At 38.0% G+C, this 23285-nt stretch overlaps 1 protein-coding gene across 41 annotated transcripts in view; it reads left to right on the top strand.

Moving 5' to 3' along the window:
* Positions 1 to 23285, top strand: part of CEP128 (centrosomal protein 128) — a 407789-nt gene that overhangs the window by 324868 nt on the left and 59636 nt on the right. For 22 of the 41 annotated variants that reach the window (XM_082736376.1, XM_082736360.1, XM_082736375.1 and 19 more), the window contains 2 exons: positions 9570 to 9619; positions 21997 to 22086. In XM_082736376.1, coding sequence (XP_082592502.1) covers positions 9570 to 9619; positions 21997 to 22086 — 140 coding nt within the window. Of the gene's footprint in view, positions 1 to 9569; positions 9620 to 21996; positions 22088 to 23285 lie in introns of all 41 variants that reach the window. The other 19 variants (XM_082736371.1, XM_082736382.1, XM_082736380.1 and 16 more) reach the window with 2 other exon arrangements.

Raw genomic sequence — 23285 nt, 5'->3', positions numbered from 1 at the left:
TCTGTCTAGTTGTATAATCACTTGCTGAGAGAAGGATGTTGAATTCTCTAATTTTGAATTTTTCTGTTTTCTCTTTCTGTTTTATCAGTTTTTTCGTCATCTTTTTTTTGCAAATTTGTTATTTAGTATATACACATATAGGATTGTTATGTAAATTAGCTCTTATTACCATTATATAATGTCCTTTTCTGTTTCCATTAATTTTCTTTGGTCTGAAGTCTACTTTGTCTCATATTGATATATCATTCCTGATTTTTTTCATTAATGCTTGCATGGCATAATCTTTCTCATTTTTTACTCTCATCCTTCTAAATTAGTATATTTGAAATGAGTTTCTTATAGATAGCATATCATCCATAGATCATGTCATAGATTAATGGCAGAGATGTCATTCAAATCTGGCAATTTCTATCTCTGAATTGGTGTATTTAGACTATTTTCATATAAGGTAATTATTGATATGTTAGGACTTAAGTCTTCCATCTTTGCTTATTTCTGTATTTTTTATTTCTCTGCTTTTTCTCCTCACCCTTACTGTTGGTTATTTAGCAGGTGGGTTTTTGTTTGTTTGTTTGTTTGTTATATTTTTAGAATCCCACTTTATCAACTGTGTTTTTAGTGCATCTCTTTGTGTAGTTCTTTTAGTGGTTGCTCTACTCATTACATTGTACATATATAGCCATCAAAGTCTACTGGCATTGTCATTTTACCAGTTTAAAGTATAACAAATTTCTTTCTTCATATTCTTTTGCTCTGACTGGCTTAGTTGGCATAGCATGCAACTCTTGATTTCAGGGTCGGAGGTTAAAGCCTCATGTTGGACAGGCAGCCTACTTAAAAAAATAAATAAATCTAAAAATATATAATATAAATATTTCCTCTAGATGCATTTAGAACCATGTCAGATAGTGTTCAATTTTTTGTTTCAACATCAAACATAATTTAAAAATCAATAGGAGAGGGAAATTGTTTGATTTATGTGTATTTTCTATTACTGTGTTCTTTCTTCATTTCTTAAGATTCCCTTTTTGTTAATTAGTTCTTCTCTCTCTCTCTCTCTTTTTTTTTTTTTTGATAACTATCGTAGTCACTGTTTTAACATAGGTCTGATAACAACTTACTTTAATTTTTCTTCCTGAGAATGTCTCAATTTCACCTTCAATCTTGAAGGATATTTTCACTGCTTGTGGGATTCTAAGTTGTTGGTTCTTTTCTTCCAGCATTTAAAAAATGTGTTATGACCTGTATGGTTTTTAATGAGAAATTCACTAACATTCTAATTGTTTTCCCCCATAACTAAAGTACTTTTTCTCTCTCACTGTTTTCAAGATTTACTCTCAATAATTTGGTTTCTAAAACTTTGTCTGTCATATTTAGAGTAGATGTAGAGTAGACCTAGGAGTCTGAAATGCCCAGCTGAGTAGTAGGTGCATCAAGAATCCAGCACAAACTTTTGTAACTTCCATAAACAGGAGATGCTTGAAGAACAAGTCATAAACCTAGGATTTCTGTAAGCCCAAAATTACATACTTACTTGCACCATATGAGTCTAGAACCAAAATGGGGTCTAAGATAAACTGCCTTCCAACCTAAGGAATTTATATAGAAGCCAAGCTTTTATATAAGTGAACACAATTTAGAGGTAGTATATGCAGAAAGAAGCATGATTTTATGGCTAGATATGAACATATGAAACTTATTCTTGGAGTGGTGTTTACAATTCATTATAAACTTCTCTTTCTTATTTTGCTAATTGTGACATATAGTCCCACTGAGCAAAACAATTTAGAACAGTGATTTATTTATTAAAGAATATGTTCTTACTTTCTCTGCTTGTGTTGCTAATACAAAAGATAATAGTCTTAATAGGTGGCTGAGTCAGAACGTTTTGTTCTACATCTTGGGGTTTCTCCAAGTCAGCACCAAGAATGAGATGGAATTGGGTAGATGATTGTGTTGTTTTCTATAGGGTATCAGTTTTATGAAGAAGAGGTTTTAAATCTCTGTAGTGGTCAAGATGGAAAGTTTCCCCAGAAATGAATGGACATCAAATAAAACATGAGTACCTGTATTTGGATGTTTTACCACATACCCAAGACAGACAGTGGATTGTAAACCTTTCATTTATTGGACTGTTTGGGCTCCATCCATAGACCAGTATGTTGTTTCAGTGTCTGAGACAAACCACAGAGGATAGCCATACTTTTTGAATGTTGTTCTTCATTTTAATCTGTGTGTTTTCTGTGGTCATTCCATGAGAAAACTCTTAACTCATTGTGGTATATCCAGATATGTACCAGTGGGTGGCAGTAGATATGGAAGAGTTCTAAATAATGTAGCTACCAATCATAGATGGAGTCTTAAAGTAGTATACTTGAGGGCTTTTTTTTTTTTTTTTGCTTATTTTTTTTTAAATGTAACTGATCATTTTTCACACATTTTTCTGACTTTAGCAGGCATACTGCTAAAGGGTAATTTTTAAAATAATTATAACACCTAATGTATATATTATTTTTACTATGTATCAGACACAATTTTAAGTGTTTTACATATATTTTAAAATAACACATTTGATTATTTTTAAGGTATTTTGGCCAATATGCAATTATATTATTATTCACTTAAAATATTTACCTATACTAGTATAGCAGAACAGAAAAAGAAGCTTGCTAATAAATATTATATTAAGCAAAGGAACTATTCAGCTGCCAGCCATCTGGCATCTTCTTCACAGATTTTTGTTGTTTTATTTTGTGAGATATACTGTACATTGTGTGATGCATACACTTTGCCAAAAACAACTGCCTTTTCAAATGTTCTTCGTATTTGCTTTCCATCAAAGCCACATCTTTTGATGTCTTCTCTCAGGTTTGAGGAATTTCATTTTGCAGAGCAACTAACTATAGGTCTTCTCACAGATTATTGGTACGCAAATTGCTTTAGGAAAGTTTTCTTTCAGTTTGGGGAGGCATTGGACGATGTGTAAGCATTTATGATAGAGTTTGGAATAATATGTCATTTCAATACATCTTGAAAAGCAAAGGAGGAGAGTCAATTTTTCAGGAGAAAAAGTGCTGGATCCTGATTCAGTTTAGAAGCCCTGGGTTTGGGTTCATTCCCATATGTTCACTAGCTGTGTGACACTGACAGAGGCTTTGGCCCTTCAGGAACTCCTCATCTATAAACTGTGATGAAGTTGGATTAGATCAGTGGTTTCCCATCAGCATAATTTGGAGCTTTATAGCTCCACTGCGGCACCACAGGGGGTGATGCCAGGTTAGGTATAGAGCCCCAGCAGGCAGGCTCCCAGGTCCTTCCTTCTGCTTTCAACTGAGAAGCTTTCTTTCAGCTATTTAAATTACAGTATTTATTTATATACCGTATACACTTGAAAGTGTATATGATTTATTCATAAGAAAAAATTCTACTTGTTTTAAAAAAAAAGATTGAAAACCCTTGGATGAGGTTATTTCAGTGGTCCCTTCTGTCCCTAAAATATTAATGATTCTAATAACTAGGAAGCCAAAAAAGAAAAAAAGATAAATTGGTCCTGGTTCTTAGCATGTAGCCAATGTCTCTAGTATACAACTATGGGAGGCTAGGTCCATCATTTATGACCTCTGAAGGGTTGTAAGGTACTCTTTTATTTGATTAACTTTATTATACCACAACTGCACCCCACAAAGACGAATGACACAGATGTAATTTTTTTTTAAGATTTTATTTATTTATTTGATAGACAGAGATCACAAGTAGGCAGAGAGACAGGCAGAGAGAGAGGGAGAAACAGGCTCCCCACCAAGCAGAGAGCCCGATGCAGAGCTCAATCCCAGGACCCTGAGATCATGACCTGAGCTGAAGGCAGAGGCTTTAACCTATGCAGCCACCCAGGGGGCCACAGACTTACTTTTTAAAAAGCTTACTTTCTTTTGAGAATGTACACTACCTATTGTTTTAAGTAAATGGCAGGACACAGAGTAATACTGAATATGAGCACTGATTACTAAGTGAGGTATAGGAGCCAGGAGTTAAATGCTTTTCTCTGTAATCATTAATTTGCCATATTCTGCTGTCAATGCTCCTCTGTCCAGTGCTGCAATTATACGTGTTGCTGTGTCTGAAACCCTTGTTTCTATAACTTTCTGTCCATGACCAGCCGGGTGAAGATATTTTATAGTAAAGGTTAAGGGAGAAAATCTACTCATTTCTAAACTTGATCTCCAACCTTTCTGTCAAGGGTCAAGTTGCTAGAGAGATGGGTTGCTCATGTACAGCCTGACATGATTCTCCTTTTAAAAGCAAATAAACAAACAATCTATCTGTTTCTGGGCTACCAGGAACCAGAATCAACATAAAAAAAGTGTCAAACCTTTTTAAACAGCCAGACCACTAGTTGCAAAAACTGTGAAGAAAGTAGTACAAGACCATCTTAGCCAAAAACATGGTCAAGATATATTACCCTGAATGTGCCAGAGAAATGCAAAGTGGAACAAAACAAAACAACACAACTGGATTTTCCCATTCTCATCCATAATAGCCTGTTTTTTTTTTAAATGGTATTTTTTTACTCTAATAGCTCTATGTCCTAATGAGTTAGTATCAGCTTATTTAAAGAGTTGGAGCCAGTCCAAGGAAAATAGGCAGGACTGCTGCCCTTTTCACCAAAAAAAAAAAAAAAGAAAAAAAAAAGAAAAATCTTTCATTAACTCATGTTGATGGAAGCACATTTAGCCACAGCAATTTGCAAGGCAGTTGAATTGCTGTTTGTATTGAACAGCAAACCAGAGAATAATAAAGCAAAACAGGAACATGCCAGTGGTGAGCAAGGGAACAGGGCAGCCCTTCCACTTTTTCCGTGCTGATCATTCGTTCTAAAGCCAGTAAGACCAAACAACAAACAAGATTGCTCATTATAACGAGATGCACTAATTACACTTTGTGGTCCTGGCCACTGCAGCTGTCCAGAGGCCTCACCTATATTCTCTGCTCTTGTGGTTGCAGCGAAGTAGTTGCTTCTCAGCAAAGCCCGGTGGCCATATTTTACCAGCACAGCTTAATAACCCTGTTCATCATCCCAAATGCATGCATTCAAACAAGGGACCTAACAAGTGAACAATTGCATAGAGCAGTGATGTAGAGGAGGAGTCAATTTGGGGGATCCAGGTTAAGCAGCAAAGGTAGAGAGGTAGTAGTTAGGAAGGATATGGATATGAAGACATTGGAGCCCCGATCGTTGACATCAGAGAACTCCTGAAGGAAATCAGAGGAATACAAACGTGCATTTTTAAAAACAATAGTATTAAGGAAGGTACAATTAAGGGAGTTAAAAATGAGAGCAGGATGTGATATATATGGCAGGAAGATTGCCCTAGGATTGCAAGGAGAGCAAAGCTCTAGCTAGGGCTTTAGACTAACTAGGGAATCTCAAGCAAATCATTTGCCTTCTTTGAGCCTCATGTCTTCATTTATTGTAGAATGAAGCGCTCACTGTAAAATAGAACATTCTTGTCAATTCTGAGCTCTCCAAGTTTCCAAATAAAGATAAGAAAGCTCCATACAGCTGGACTACCAGCGATTTTTAAAACTGACAGCAATCCAACTAAACCTAATTTAAGTACAAGCAAGGAGGAAAGGAAGAGAAAGATGGAAAGGAAAAAAGAAAGGAAGGAAAATAGGGAGAGAAGAAGAGATGGAGGGAGGGAAAGAAGAGAGTTCAAAATTCAAGTTATGCGGGTTTCAGGCAAAGGTCAGTCTTGTCCTCAGCCTACTCTGTCTCTTGGCTCTGCTTTCTTCTTCACCAGCTTTGCTGTTGTACACGTTCCTTTGGCATAGTAGAAAATACAGCCTAGAAAGAACCAGGCTAATATAAGCTTGTGGCTTCAGAAGAGAATTCTACCAATTTTTGCCTGTGTGTACAGGGTTTAGTCCCTGTGTTGTTAGCAGGACAGTCTGGACCTACTCTGGGCTTGAGTTGAGGCCTAGCTGGAAGGGGCAGCTCCTGTCTGCAGGGCATGCTGCTAGCAAGTTAGGTAGTAAGCATTGGCACCTCGTGGTTCACACAGGTGTCTGTGTGTGTAGGCTGGAGGCTGTGGGAAGGGAAATGATGCCCATCAACTCTTTTCTTCTTAGAGAAGCTGCCCAATGATCCCTGCCTCTCCAGCTCACTCGCTGACATTAGTAAACAGATCTCTTTCCCATATATCCAGGAATTTTTCCGACTGGTGCTTCTGGGCTGTAGTTCCACAAGGCCCTTTGTTGTGCTGTCTCTTTAAGGGTAGAGACTCAGTTTCCTCTCACCTTCCTGGCTCTCCCAGAGCTTAGGGTGATTATTTTTAAAGTTCCAGGTGTTAAGTAACACTGATTGTAAGAACTTCTGAAATTGTGCGCCTCTAGTTTTTGAAGTCAAATGTCACAGGGGTTTCTTCTCCCCTGTGTGGGCTCCCTATGCCTGCAGTGCCTGCTGTGATGGTCTGTTTCCTTCCCCTCTTTGTGCCCAAGTAGTCCCTCCCTCCTGAGGACAGTCTGAGGGTCTATTTAGCTCCCAACAGCATCTCTGTGCTTCTTATCCTCTTCCACGTGGCCTCTTCTCTACATTTAGCTGTGAAACATCTAGTCTACCAGTCTTTGTATCATCTTCTGGGTTATTTACACTGATGTGGGCCTTATCCAGTGGTAGCCGTGGGATGAGGTGAGCTTAGAGTTCTCCTACTCTACCATCCTTCCCAAAAGTCTAGAAGTTCTATATTTAAAATGCCAGTTATAGTTTGTTTTTATTTTTGTTTTTTTGTTCAGTTGTTGAAAATTAAGCATTCCAATTGGTACTAGCCTTTTTGGAAAAACAGCATAACCTCTATATATTTAGAGAAATTGAGAACATAATTTTTAAATTGCAGTAATTCTATGAAATTCTGAGGGTAACTGAACATCTTTACCTTCATATATCTTTACATTTATAATCTTATTGAGTCTGTGAGTTGAGTTTGATTGTACAAGAGATGCAGTACCCATTATTTATCTGCTATGTTTTAGCAAATGTGTTTGGTATTTGATGTACCAAGTGAAGTTTGGAGGAACAAGATCAGTTTTCTTTGATGGTTAGTGGACCCTACTATCCATCACTCCAAGTCCAGTGTACAATTAAACGATGTAATTCAGTACAGGGGGCCTGGCTCAGAGAACCTTCTAATATCCAGAAGTAGTGAATCAAAATGGCCATGTTCACATAGGGACACAGTAGTGATCTTACATCTTGTGACTATTCAAGAGAGTTGTGCCAAAGGCACAATTTACTGAAACTGTTGTTTTTAGCCTGTCTGGTGCCTATTCCTTCTTCTTTTAACAGTTCCCTGGTCTTTCATTTAGAAACTATCCTTTCTATTCTTCATCTAATCCTTTTGGGGTTATCAGTGGAAGTGCTCCATCCTTTCCCCTAGCCAGTCAGTAGGCAAGAGATCTAAGCTAAGCTCATGAGCACTTCTCTTTCTGGAATTTCACCCAGAGTGGAGTGACACAAACACTAGAGGCAACCAGGATAAAACGCTTATTAGTTCATGATACTTACATGATACTTACATTCCTACCATCCAAGATCAGTTGTTACTCTCTATAGAGTAACAACTGGCTCCTCTTTTCCCATGCATCTGTTAGTTACTCTTACGTCCCTCTAATAAATTCTGAATGCTTCATGTACAGTTAACAAATGGTTGCTGTAAGTTAGCAAGTGCTGGGTACCAAAGCATCCCCAATTCCATGTATACAGGTCCTGATTCTGTGAGTTGGGATTGGCCCTGGGCTCACTGGGCAGTTTGGTATCTCTTGAGCTCCCCTTCTGAGTCATCCATAATCATCTTCAAGCCAGTTAACAGCTGTGCTTCTGGGCATTGGCTAGCTGCCAGTTAAGACAAACTGCAGGGTGTCATAGGTGGGAAGAGTCCCTTGTCATCCAACAGGTTGTCCTGGCCTTGTTCTTTGGTGATGAGAGAGTTCCAAGTGGGGAAGTGAAATGCACAAGGCCTCTTGAACTCTCAGTGCAGTTGGGCACAGATTCTGCTGTAGTCTGTTTAGCCAGTCAAGTCAGGAGGCTGGGCCAGAGGTGACATGTAGAAAGTAGATGAGTGTGACCTCCTCAAGGCGGCAGCTGCAGTGTCACAATGCATATGAGTAAGGTTTCAGGGTGAGGAATTTTTGAAGGCACTGAAACAATCTGCCACCCCCAAGTTGGTTTCTGTGTAGCTAAAGAATCTGCTATGCCAACCAAAGACCCCTTCTAAAATGCAGCCTAATGCTTTGACTTTCTCCTCTCAACTTTATAGACCTAACCCTCATTAGGGGAGGTTTGGGAGCCGAAGTCCACCCTTCTATGGGATATGGAGCAAAAATCACCTGTTCTCCTGAATCCCAGTATATCGTGTTTTGATGGGATTTTATGTGACCCTTCTGTAGCTGAATGAGCCATGCAGACTCGCCATCAGTCCTACCATCTGCCAGCTCTCCTAAGTTCCAGCGTATTGCCTGTTCACTTATGACCTATAGCCGCGTGCCTTGGCTACTCACATAGTATTGCTTCCTGCTGTATGTAGTATAGCACTTGCTAAAAACATTTGCATTTGCCTTTCTGAGATATATATTGAATTTCTGTAAGTTATATTTTCCTTTTATGCAGCACAGCCTCTTGGTGAGCTCCATCAATCACAGAGCAAGGCAAATGCTCATATTAATGTGCACTGCTGTAGGTGTTTCTTGCCTGTTTTCATCCAACTTCTGACTCAGCCCAGCCCTCTTTAGGTTTGTGAGATCTAATAAGATCATAGCACAGGGTGGTATAGCTGCAGGCAGAAAATTGTGCTTGCCAAATATATTTTCCTTTATAGCAAGTTTGTAAATTAATGTAGGGCACCAAGATACCATGGCTATATGCATGCATATAGACAGAACTCTCTTCAGTTGACTACCTTCGCTTCTAGCTGCTAATTTCCCTGAGATGATGCTAAGCTCTTGGTCAGATGTAGCTTTAGTGCTTCCCACCTTCTCAGCGTGAAATGATAATTAATATGCCTTTACAGTGAAGGTGGTGTTCTACTTCCATTAATAACACCCATTATTCCAGGATGTTTTAATCTGATTATAAAAATGGACTCTGGAGGCGGAGTTTGGCTTGGGAGCTTATTTTAGGAGCAAATGGTTTGTTTCTAATTTTTCATTAAAGAGAAAAGGAAGTTGTTTTTTTTTTTAAAGAAAATTTTGTGTTACTTCAGAGTTATATAAACAGTGGGCCAAATTCCTAAAATATTGATATGGTTTTGGATTTGTAAATTAGTTGGCCTTCTTCTCTGGTACCTCCACCAGAGTCCAGACCTCCCAGGGCTTCTCAGCTAGCTCAGGATTGGCAGAGTCCAGATCTCTGTCCCATCTCCTCTGTTAGGATCAGAGGGCATTTCTTTGACATTCCTTTTCACACTTAAACATTAAATTCTCTTTCCAGGCAACAGTTTTTACACACTCCTGACTAAATTGAGTTTGATACTAAGAGGCAATGTTATCTTGATGGGCATTTTGCTTTCTTCTTATAGATCTCCTGGAGGAGACCCACAGAAAAGATGAAGAAATGGAATCTCTGCAGGTAAATTCTCTAACAGAATTTTATCCTTGGGATAAAAGCATTTGTTTTTACCCTGTTAGCCTTTATTGTTACCACATTCAAACCACTGACAAATAGAGTGAAAAACATGTCAGAATGTTAAAGCCCAAGTTAGAATTTGCTTCCTTTTAGAAGTGTGTGAGAATATTTATAATCTCCTAAAGCAGGAGGCCAAGTCAGCCCCCCTGCTACTCTTGAAAGGAATCTTTATTCCATGGTATAGCTTAATAGGAACCGCAGAGTTAAGAAAGGAAAGCAACATCTTTGCAAAGTCATTTCCCTCAAAAACAGGGCTGATCTATGAGGATGAATTCATGGAATCTGCATTTCAAGTGAAAGTCAAGAGAATTCTGGCTCCGTGAATGTCATCTACCGATGACCAACCAAGAATATTAACACCTACATGAAGCTTAAGACTTTACCTTGTATGCCTCTTAATGCACTGTGGATTTACACATAGTTCTTGGACTAGAAAATTGTGTTTGAAAGATTACTCTAGAATTTTAATTGACAGTTCCATGGTATGAGCAAGTGATGTTAACTTGGCATCTGACAGTGGTAGTTCTCTCTTCCTTTTACATTGGGCTCACTTGCAGATGGGTAACTCAAGTGTCTGTCTTTATTAGGGGAAACATAATCAGTTATACTCACATGACAGAACCAATTCACTTAACGTCACGCTGGGGATTAAGAACAGTAAATACTTTGGACATTTAGAGTTCTTCCTGGGCATGGAAGCTGGAAGGCAGGACTGGAGAGTGATAAAATGAGCTGCCTTGAATGCTTTAGAGGTAGAGGTTTTTGCTTCTGGCAAATGAAGGACGGGTCAAGCGAAGCCCAAAGAATGAGAGAAATGTTCTATAATTGGGGATTCTTCTACTTAATGGTGTATTTGTTAAAAGAAAATTCTATTATTGATCTAAAAATGAAGAAGAAGATAGTTCCATATCCCTAGTAAAAGTGGCATGTCTTGGCCACAGTTCTGTACAGATTGGATTTATTTAATAGCTCGAGCTATAGTCAGGTTAAAAAGAAAGCCCTCGTTGGTCCTCTCTGGGGCTAGGAAAAATCTCAAGTGCAAGTCACTGTGTCTATGTCTGAGAAATTAATATCAGAATCAGGAAAAGCAAAGCTTCCATGTATACCAAATGTATATATTGAAAAGGTTATAAAGTCTTTCAGAAGCACTTTGATTATGCATTATATTTGCCAGAATAACACATGTAAACGAATTTACTGAGTAGATAGTACATATATGGCCTTTTAAAATGACAGCACCAACCTTTTTGAGTTTACTTCTCTCACAATACAAATGTTGGAACCAGTAATCCTGTTAAATTTAATAGCCTCTCTTGCTTCTCAAATATTTATTAAGAACTGGCAGCATTTCCTACCAAAATGTCCAGCGAGTGCAATAGAATGCACCAGCCAACTAACTGTGGGCACTGATAGATGTAGAGTATCCAGTATGATGTCCAACAGCAGGAAAGTTCAATGCTGGCACTTTGTAGTGACAATTAGTGCCTAATAGTCTATTAAGAACAAAGAAACTGACACCTCTGAGAGTACACAAGAGTGCAGAGACACAGCACAGAAAACCTTTCATTTTAACACTAGAGAAAAATTCATTGAAAAGACCTATATTCCTGAATTTCTGTATTCGTATTATAAATATCGCAGGTGATAGTTTTGAGAAGACTATCAAAGTATTTAAGTTGAGGGGCTTCTGGGTGACTTAGTCATTAGGAATTTGCCTTCAGCTCAGGTGATGATCTCGGGGTCCTGGCATCAAGCCCCGCATCAGGCTCCCTACTCAGCGGGGGGACTGCTTCTCCCTCTCCCTCTGCCTGCTGCTCCCCCTGCTTGTGCTGTCTCTCTTTCCCTCTGTCAAATAAATAAAATCTTAACAAAAAAAAAAAAAAAAAGAGGTATTTAGGTTGAAGTCCTATAATCACACAGTAGAACTTCAAGGAGTGAAAGACAAAACAGTTTAAAAAAATGATAGCAAAAGATTGGAAATTGATGACTTTGAATTTTAATACTGGCTCTGCTTCTGGGCAACTTTGAGTACCTCAATTAACTTTGCTGTGCCCATTTTCTCATCTTAATATAAAATCATAAAACTGTCTTCCAGAAGTGTTTAGTGTGGATTACATTATCCTAGGAGGGAGAGCTAAATATTTAATTCCAATTTACAATGTTAACAAATCCCCGTGTATCCAAATTGGAGTCAGTTTTATTTACTCATTATCATCATATAATTATGTATAACAGACATTCTGTATTTAATGTCATCTTCCTTGAGGATCGGGGGTGTTTATCTCTATACCCTTACCAGCTTTCTTCAAATAAAAGATGTTTCATATACTCATTGAACAAATACTTGTTGAGCACCATTTCTGGGCAAGGCACTAACTATACTGAGTGCTAGGGATACAAAGGCAAGCTGTTTCTACTGATGCCTTCCTGCCCTGGGAAGGTATCTGTTATATAATAATAAATATTATTAGAGGGGATTAGATAATAGAGGGGATGTGCAAGTCACTGTGGGAACATATAATAAGAACACCTGCCTTTATTTGGTGGACATATAAGATAAGTTGGGTGGAAGCGTAGGAGGTTGAAGGTGGTGGGTTGGGTAAGATGGAGTAGAATGACCAACCGAGATTTCCCAAAGGAAGCCAATATTGAAATGATAACTCGGAGTTAACCCTGGTAAGTTTGGAGTAAAAATAAGTTGTAGGCAGTGTGAAGGAGATAGGAAGACCCTTACTCTTAGTATGTGGGAAACCAGTTAAGAGTTTGAAGCAAGAGTTTGAAGAATTAAGAATTTGAAGCAAGAGAACAATATGATCACATCTTCATTTTTTAAAAAAGGTTTTATTTATTTATTGGAGAGAGTGCGGTGGGGAGGGGTAGAGGGAGAGGGAGTAGCGGACTCCCCACTGAGCAGGGAGCCTGACACAGAAGCTTAACTGACTGAGCCACCCAGCTGCCTCAAATCTTCATTTTTTTTTAAGTGGATAACTAACTGGCTATAAAGTCCAATATAACTGGGGGAAGGTAAGATTAAAACCAGAGAGACCATTTAAGCAGATGTTTGTGGGAGTTTCGACAAGAGATGATGGTGACCTGGATTGGGTGGTAGAGAGAGCACGAAGAGGAGTGGGTAGTTTCTTAATGTATTTTAAGATCTAAAATTCCACAGGACCTTGAGATTGGTTGTTAGGAAGTAAAATGGAAGGGGCTAAGAATGACTCCTGGATTTCTTGACGGGGCCGCTTCATGGATGGTTGTGCTAGTCAGTGAGAGAAAAGGAAGCTGATTAGTTCAACTTTTAATATTTTCAGTTTGGGTCCTTGAAACATCCAGCTGGCAGTGTCAGGAGAGCGTTCCCACATGAGTCTGGAGCTCAGAAGGTGTGCGAGTTGGACATGCAGATTTTGTTGTCAGCTGATTAGTCTCCATATCTTATAGGTGATACTAAAAGTCATAGGAGTGAGATGCCTGGCTGACTCGGTAGATGGAGAGAGAGTGCAACTTTTGATCCTGAGGTCATGAGTTGGATGTATAACTTACATCCAACTCACGTTGGGTACACGTTGGGTGGATAGCTTACCTTGGGGGAAAAAAAAAAGTCATAGGAGCAGTGAGGATGCCCCAGGGGGAATATGTAAAATAAAGAGAAGAAAACAGGCCAGAACCATAGGGAACACTCACATTTAAGTTTTAAGCTAAGGATGAATATCTTGCAAAGCAGTCTAAGACATAAAGAAAAAAACTTCAGGAGGGCATACTAAAGTGTAGCAAAGCATATTTCAAAGGAAAAACAATAAAATTGAGTAAATAAATCCTTGAATCCCCCTAGCTAAGGGGCTTAAGTTTTAAAATTAAAATTTACCATATAGTAAGTGGCAATTTCCTATCATACCTATGCAGTCACTCTTGTCTTTCTTTCATATTCCCAAATACCTACTATTTAGCACAGTGCCTTCCCATAGTTAGGGACTCAGTATATTTTTGTTGATCAAATGAACAAATGAATACTACCTACCGGACTCTGATTTAGCACCTGTTTCTGGTCTTCAGAAGTTCTGCCCATTAAAAAACAAAAACCATCCTTGTCCTACAGGTCATTTTCTGTTAAAAACATTGGGAGAAGAGGGCTCCTAGGCTCTAGCATTCCTGTGTATGCACATACGCACACACCCGCTTTCACACTCCCTCCTTTACTCTATCCTGCTCTATTCCCCCTCCTTCTTTAAAGGTAGTATTGAACCAAAAGGTCAATAAGTGAGTAATTTGGCACAGGTTGTAGTAATCAGTGGCAAAGGAAGAGGATATAATGATGAGGGAGGCAGGCAGCAGCGAGGAGAATATTTTTAATCATAAAAGGGCTCACAAACAGTGGAGAGAAACATATTTGACAGTGATTTCTATAATACAATTGGTAATTACCAAAATTCTTCACTGGAGGTTAATATTTTCTGTGTGTGTGTCTGTGTGTGTGTGTGTGTGTGTAAGACATTCATTTGCAGCTACATTGTGCACTGTTCTTAAAAACAGAGTATTTATTGTCTTTGACTCTAAATGTGTGGTACCACACCAGAGTCCTGTTTGTATAAGGGTTTGAGGTACATTGAAACAAACAAATCCCTTCTCTATTAAGCTGCTCTGAGATCACCTGAAACATTTTAAATAGACACAAAAGATAATCCATTTCCTCACTGACTGATGACATTCAGAGGCTGTCATCTTTCTTGTGATGACTATTAATGGTAGGTGCTACTATTGCTTTTTGTTTTCATTTTTTAAAGTACCAACCTATCTGGTTCACCTTCCATCAGTTTCTTGCTTTGCAAACCCCAGAATGCAAATCACACCACAAGAGTATCATGCCTAGTCACAAAAAGCTGCAAATCACTACCTACGACAGTCACTAAGCGGACTATCTGGAAAACACTTAAGCCCCTCCCCGCTTTGTTGACTTACAGTCATCTCACTTCATTTTATTTCAAATAAGATAAAAATAGATGATTATGAACATGATTTTTCTATTCACTTTCCTGTTTTACTAAGTCATATTCAGGTCCTTTATTTTTTTTAAAGATTTTATTTATTTGAAAGACAGAAATCACAGGTAAGCAGAAAGGCAGGCAGAGAGAAAGGGGGAAGCAGGCTCCCTGCTGAGCAGAGCGCCAGATTCAGGGCTTGATCCCAGGACCCTGAGATCATGACCTGAGCTAAAGGCAGAGATTTAACCCACTGAGCCACCCAAGAGCCCCCATATTCAGGTCATCTTAAAGCAACATCCGTATCTGTAAGTTGGAGACAGTAATAATACTTCATAGGACTATTAAGAGGATTAATTGGGATAAGAAATGCATAAACAAACCTTGGTGCCTGGCAGGTCTTCCATAAATATTAATTCCACACACTATGTGTTTGCATCTCCTGCATACCAGTCGTGGCACTGCATACTGGGACAAAGTGGTAAATGTCCCTGTGCCCTCCCAGAATCATCCTCTCCCTCTGTCTGACCCTCCTTGCTCTTTCCATGGGCAACCATAATTTTAAATTCAGATTTTAGTTAGATTATGCTAATGGAAGTGTTACATCTTTGGATAGCTACTAAATATAATGAAACAGTGAAAAAAGTTACGTTGTGGCAATAATGAAATTGACTATATGATTGAATTTGAACATCAATCTCATTATTTAAGAGGGAAAAGGAAACGTTTTAGTTGTAGGATTTGTAAATGTCACCAGTATTTCTGGACACTTTCTTTTGTATCAGTATTTTCATTAGAAATGAATTGAATTCTTCATTTAATTAAAAACATTAGGTTTATGGATTTTTTTTAAGTAATGTACATTTTTTTTGAGACATTCCAGAAGCTACATATGCCCTTGAAGGATATTAAAGTGGCATCACTGACATGCTGTTTTTCAGATGACCCATAATTATATTTAATTTCTCTCCAAGGTAGTTTTAAAAATAACCTGGAACCTTCCATTTGAAGGACTTGATTTATTTTTTAGAAATGTTTTGGGAGAGGAGGGATAGGTGTTTGATTTTGTTTTTGTCACCTTAGTAGTGCTCAGGCAAAAGCATTTGAAATGAGCAGAAGGAGAAGATAATCTTTTCCTCAGCCATTACTTCATTTCAGCTACTTGTGGAGTAAACTATGACAGCATGGTGTTTGAGGGGAAAATATAACAGAAATTTCTTAGTTCTTGTGGAAATCTAATAAATATTAATATAAGGGTATTATACTATGAAAAAGATTTCCAGTGTAGACTTGGCAGATCCATTGTTGGAAATAAACTCAGCAAGAAGAACACCAAAGACAAAAAGCTGATGTGGGTAAAAAAATTGCCCTGGTTGAGGCTAGCAGGATCATGCATCAGCATCTCAGTAGTCCCCGTAGATGACCAGTCCTCTGGCTCTACAACCATGTGGTAAGCTGAGCTAATGACAGACCAACTGGATAATTTCTGTAATTTTGCCGTCAGTCATTTCTTCTTCTTCTGAATGTACAGTGCCCAGAGCCTGTATTTTCAAACCACCCAGTGATTTGGGGATTTTAGAGATTATGGGTACAGATGCAGAGATGGGGCTGTGAAGAATCCCTGAGTTAATTTAGAAAGGAAAGTAAGGGGGAAGTCGGATGCTGTGTGCTCGCACTGGTTCTCTAGAAGAACTGAAGGATTCATTTAAGCAATTCTTAAATTGCCCCAGAAATTCTGATTTGCTTGGGAGGTACTAAAGTACATTTTTAGAAATCCCAATTTGAATAAGTTGAGAACTTATGGTTGATTGTTTATTAAACTAGAAGATAAAATGCAGTATAATGCTTCTCCTTATGGTGACCCATGAGAGTTAAAATACAACTTCCATAGCTCTAGAAATCAAACGTACGGAGGTACATATTCTTCCCAAGATGCAGGGATGTAGGCACATCACTTTGTCTCTCTTTCTTTTTCTGATATATGATATAAAAAAAAAAAAACTGTTATAAGCAATGACATAAACCAAGCAAAACATGGGTGTGTCTTGGGGCATGGAGGATTGGGCAACACTGCCACTTTGAGGACTAACTGACTTAATGGCGCATTAAAATCTCTTATTTTCTCAAAAAGTAAAGAAGCTTACCAAGCTTAAATTCGGTATGAGGTCTCCACAGAGATAAAATGTTAACAGTCTGTATTAGGGTCAAGCCGGGTCTTAGCCAATTAGATTTGCACACTTCCATTTACTATGTCAAGGAGCCTCAGGAGAACAGGGAACCAAGCTCAGTAAAATCGATTCCACTTGAAATTTTAATGGCCATTAAATTTTATCACTCTGTTTTACCTAAAATTGGTAACTTAATTTTAGTTCCAAATTTATGGCAATAAAACTGGAAAGTAAGAGTCCCTGAAAGTGAAGTAAGTAGTCTATGTCCGAATGTATGGACGTTGAGTGACTACATCATTTTCTTTGGAGAATAAGAGAAATAGGAAAATGTGTCTGGTTCTGTTTATCCAAAGAGATGCAAAGCATGAGTCTTCAGGATTCAGGAGTCTCCTTTGAGTCAAGGGTCTACAAGAGCCTCTTAAAAAAAAAAAAAAAAAAAAAAAAAAAAAAAAAAAGACACCCTTTGAAAACATTTTTAAAACACAAATATAAAGTGTGATTTTTGAGTTCAAGTGCCCAAATTTTTACTTTGTGACAAAGTTTTCTAAAAACTTGGTAAAGTTAAATGAGCCAAGTGTGTGTTACAAATTTCGTAAATTTTCCCACAAGGGGGGGATTTATTTCATGTGTCTCTATATACCAAACCCTTTGGAGTTGACTCCGTGAAAACAACACTTCCAGAAAATAACCCTTAGTGCCTTTGTCAGAGTCTGAATTCTGGGCTTCATGAGCACTGGCGCTGATGAAAGAACAGCTTATGTTTTCTCAGGAAAAATGGAAACCACCTAAGCATGTTATGATGTTTTGCAGTGTTGAGCTTGTCTGGGAGTTTTTGCCACGTTTCAAGAGTCAACTGTCACCTCACAATTTGGGGTAGTTTCCTTTGGGTCGCAACTTAAATAATCACTTCAAGACCACTCTCCTTTATGTGTATCTGCTTATTCTTCTCAGTCACACCACTGGATAGGCCTCAGACTTTGGATAAAGAATCATGTGTCTTCCATTTGAGCTGCTGTAACAACACTACCATTGACTGAGTAGCTTAAATGAGAAACATGTATTTCTCCTAGTTCTGGAGGTCACGAAGTCTTAAGATCAAGGCAGATTTGGTACCTGCCTTTAGTATCTGGCCCACTTCCTGGGTCATAACAGGAGAAGAGCAGATGGGACATTCTTGAATCTTTTCTAAGGGCACCATCCCATTCACGACAGATCTACCCTCATGACCAGTCACCTACTGAAGGCCCCATATCCTGATGTCACTTTGGGGATTAGGATTTCAACCTGTGAGTTTTGGAGGGAGGGACACAAACATTCGTAGCTGGTTCAGCCAGCAGCTGGGTGGGCTAGTACGTAGACTAGAATCTCCCTGTCTTCTGTACTCTTGTACTTAAATGTCTCCAGAAGTCATGGAGAAAAGAACTTCCACAGTATTTAGTGTGGTAAAATACTAACTCACCCCTTATCTTCCCAAGAAAAAGACTATAAGACTATAAGAAGCTAAATGATTTGTTGAAAGTACTAAATAAATCAGGCAATCCTGGGGATTAATATTAGTGAAAGTCCTCACTGCTTTTCTATTAACTTTAAAACTATTACAAACCCATAGGCTCTAGGCTTTCATGTACATGGCAACTGGTGTGTGTGTGCGTGTGTGGGTGTGTGTGTGTGTGTGTTTGTGCGAGAGAGAGAGAGAGAGTACATGTGTGTTCTTAGCTGTTGGCATGTGGGGAAGATTTTAAATTTTGGTGCAAGATTATGAACAATCCAGTAATCTCAAATACTTCTAGGAAGGAGAAGGGCTTATTTTCCTTTTTCCGTTCTACACCTTTTCTTTTTGCTTATTCATCATGTTTTAAATAAACAGACCAAAGAAATTTGTTATTAAAGCCCTCCTTGGGCTTCTTCAATTTCAGTTTTAAACCAGGTTCAAAATATTCTGGCAAAAATTAAAGGCAACATTGAAAACGTTTGCATAAATTTTAAATTGTGCAAAAAGCGATAAACCTAAAATGAGCTGAAGGAATGAGTAATAAGCATCTCCTCATATCTTTGTCTTTTTATCATAATCAGTGATGATACGGGTTTTTAAAAATTGATTCTGAAGTGCATTCCCTTTCCAGAGTATCTGCATTCCACTTAGTCTTCTAAATATAATTTGTTAGAAGTTTAATGTTTACTTTTTAAAAGTGCGCAGGCTTATTAGCATGCTAATAAATAACATTTAATGTCTATTAACAGTACTTCTATATTTGCTCTTAAAATGGAATAGAAAAATATTACTTACAAGAGATTCCATGCCTTTACTACATTCTGGGTGTATTTGAAATCCCTAGTTCTCATTTCACTGTTAGAAAAGAACTAATAAATGTGTCACCAGTAAAACAGGAGTGTGGGGGAGAGGGGCCATTTATGAGCTCAGTAATGAATCTAACTCGCAAAGCCAGACCTGAAAGACTTGGGAGACCAGCACAATAGAGGTGCCAGTTTGCTGTATAGCATCACAGCTAATTAAGTTTAGATCTTTGCTTTTCTTTATCCTTTTCTTTGAGATTTTCCCAGTGGTATTGGCTCTGTGTGCTTCAGCTGGCCAAACGTGAGACTCAGAAGTCAGAAGCAGTCACAGCTTACTTAAGAAAGGCATATGGCAAAAATATAATCCCTTTGATTATATGGTAAATAACTATAAAAATGGGTACAAATAATGGTTTTTATCGGAACATGAAATTTTATTGTGATATAGTATGCGTTTTGTTACACCGTCACCTGGCATCTGTTAAAATAAGGTTTTGGAATGCTATTCTGGCATGTGTAGTTTTGAGAAAGACGCTCTGAATTGGTTTTCCAGGGTAAGCCCTAACTTCTGTCGCACACAAAATATAGCCCAAGTGGTAATAAAAAAGGTATCATCTATATAGATAAATATATAAATACATACATGGGGTTTGTGGGGTTTTCAAAAAATTTATTTATTTATTTATTTATTTATTTTTAAAATAAACATATAATGTATTTTTATCCCCAGGGGTACAGGTCTGTGAATCTCCAGGTTTACACACTTCACAGCACTCGCCATAGCACATACCCTCCCCAATGTCCAGAACCCCACCCTCCCTCCCAACCCCCCTCCCCTCAGCAACCCTCAGTTTGTTTTGTGAGATTAAGAGTCACTTATGGTTTGTATTTTTTTAACGTAGATTTTGATTTTTGAGAGAATAGACTCCATTAAATCACATGGACCTGGATTATAGTCTAAGCTCAATCACAATGTGGAATTCAATACGTTTACTATCTTTGAGTCTATTTCTCGGACTATAAAATGAATGAAATTAATGATATTCACCTATTGAGAGTTTGGGAGAGCATTAAATGAAAACATATTTTCAGCAAATAATAAGCTTTTAATAAATAGTGTTGAGTTTATGGTACTGGAGCTTTAAAAGGATGTTTTTGTTAACAGGCACAGCACACCTACCATTGTTCCTTTTACTCCTGAAATTAAGCAAACCCTTTTCCTGTCCCAGGACGGTTGCATTTGGTACTTCCTCTCTCCGTAATGCTTTTCCCTTAGCTCTTTCCGTGATGGCTCATTTTCATCCTTTGAGTTTCAGCTCAAATGTCACCTCTTTGTGGAAACTTAACCTCACCAACCTGTTTAAAGTAAATCTCTGCCCTCAGTCCCCCATCACAGTTTTTGAGTCTTCTCCTTTGTCTTCTCCTTTGGTATGTAAAGTCCGTAAAGGCAGAGAGACCTTATCTTCTTGTTGATAACTGTGTACACAACACTCAGCAAAGTGTCTGCCTCAATAAATGTGAATGAATGAATGAATTAATTAAATGAATAAGTCAGTGGAAGAGAGGGAGAGAGGAAAGACATTGGAAGGAAAGAAAAAGAAATAATAGATAAAAGGAATAAAGGACAAAAAGAAGAAACTTTTATGGTCTGAGGAATGATTTATATTCAGGACATAGGTATTTATGCATATACAGCTTTTTGATGTTATTTTAAAGTTTAAAAGTTAAGTAAAAATTTTCCTGTTCCTATTATCTTTTCTTGCCCCTGGTCAGTGTGTTTCACATTATCTTCTCCTTCCACAATCTGACAGGGGTTGTTTTGCTATAGGGTGACCTCCCGCTGTGAGGCAGGAAGTAATTCCTATAGGACATCAACACTTTAGAACAGAGGGTTGCCAAGCTTTCTGTAAAGGGCCAGGAGTCTAAATATTTTCAATTTTACAGGCTCTATGCTGTCTCCCAACGACTCACCTCTGCCATTACAGAATGAAAGCAGCCATAGACAATAAGTAAGGAAATGAGTGAGCTGTGTTCCAATAAAAATTGTTTAGGGAAACTGAAATTTGAATTCCATGTAATTTTCACATGTCATAAAATATTATTCTTACTTTGATTTTTCTTTATCCAAATAAAAGTGTAAAAACCATTTTTAGCTCATGAGCCTATAAAAACAGGGGGCAGGTTCGAATGGCTTCATGTCCTACTTTGCTGACCCCTGCCTTAGAATGAACTAGTTCAATGGTTTTCCATCCCACGATTGTTTGCCTTTGAAAAGATGAACTAGAGTGGGGGGAGGCAAAGAATACATTTCTATTGGTAGGATTTTTAATAATTTTGCAAATGGAAGGAAACATAATTTTGACTAATCAGACCTTCCTGAACTCCTAAAAGCACATTACATCAGTGCTCCATTATCCACAAGTAGGGTTGTGAGTGTTAAAAGAAGCTTTCATGACTGGCTAAAACCGCCCAGGTGCATCCATTAGCAAGCTCTCACCTTATTTATTCCTTCATATCATAGACTTTGGAATTTATGATTAGGTTCTTCTAAGGATATTGGAAAATAAGAAGTTTGAGGATACTTTAGTTCTATAATCCTGAAAAATTTTAGCTCTATAATCCTAAAGAATCAAATGCTTTAAATTTCAAGTAATGATTTCCCTAAAATCTATGTATTTAAGTTGGGTAAGGAATTATTTGGGGAGAACATTTTAAGAGCACAGTGTGATATCATTTTCTAAATGCAGAAATTAAAAATTTAGTAGAAATTATGATAGTCCTATTAGTATTATTTTTATAGCTCTGGCTATTTATAGTGCTTTCAAATATTTTAAGATAATAGAGCTTTCCAACTCTTTTCTTTACTCACATCTCTCTTAAACAGCCAAAGCAACTGTTTAAAACTCCACGTTGGGAAGATGCTAGTCAGACTGCAATGAAAATTCAGAATGAAGCTCACTTTGAAGAAAAAGCAGTTAAGTATTTCATAGGAAGGACTATTTAGGATATTTGAAACTGAATAGTCAAAACACATCTACTTTATTATAGGACGTGTAGGATAAGTCACCCTTCAGGTATGTATCTCAGCAGTGTAAGTAGAAACTATGTTGTCCTTGTTTTTCTTGGATACTAAGAATAGTGTACCATTGATGGTCTAAGTACCAATAATCTGAGGTTAGTTTTAAATCCTTGAACTATCTATCCCTTATGTAACTTGTGCTTGTATGTCGGGAAGTGGAGATTAATAATAGTTTTAATCTTAGTCAAACTGAAGAGGAGGCAAGAAAAACCTAACTTGTGTCAGCCAAATATATTATTTTAAGGCCCTCTGCTTATGTCTGGATACCCCTATCTACAGTCTATCTCTTTAGTATAGAACAGTGGGAGGTAACTCTACAGAAGCCCACAGAAGGAATATAGGAATGAGGATGAGAGAGCCCCTCAGACTTGCTCCTTGTCCTTTAATTCCTGAGAACACTTGAGTAAAATAACTGCACGTAAATCGAGATGTGAGTTATTGGAATTGCTCAACGGTAAGCAATTTAATTCCCAAAGTGGACCGTTTGCTCATACCATGTAATGACTTAGCTTGTGATATGCCTGATAGTCAGCAGTGCTGCGATTCATGTATTCAGGAAGAAGGAGATTGGGACAGTGGGTTTCTCTGTGAACACTCTCCACCTGGAGTCTGGAAGATGTGTGTCCTTGAGGGATTCAGAGGAGATGTCAGCCTCAGGGAGTCTCATTAGGCCAGCTGTGTCTGGTGACACTCAGATACACACCCTCAAAGCAAACATACCCAATTGTTTTCCACAAGTTCTTCATGACACAAACCTCCTCATAAATTATGCCATAATCACTACTGCACTGTAATTTGCATATGAGTTCAGAGCATATTCAGCTGATATATGACTACCTCACCACTGGAGACATATACTTTATTTTTTTAAATGTGAATCCTTGGGGGAGAAATACAGTGTGTTGGCTTCTGGGTTGCTGGCTTTCTCCCCCTACTATTCAGCTACTGTGCCTACTTCTCTTTTGGGGGACCATCAGTCTTTGCAATTACATTGGTTGTCATTTGCGTGGCCCCTAACTACCATCATAACATTTATGTATCTGCAAATAATTTTCAGTTGTTCCCCAGTCCAGATGTCATTCACTGAACTCTTA

Source organism: Mustela nivalis (assembly GCF_964662115.1).
Source record: "Mustela nivalis genome assembly, chromosome: 6".
In the NCBI taxonomy this organism is placed as follows: Eukaryota; Metazoa; Chordata; class Mammalia; order Carnivora; family Mustelidae; genus Mustela; species Mustela nivalis.
This window is presented reverse-complemented; position numbering and strand designations above follow the sequence as displayed.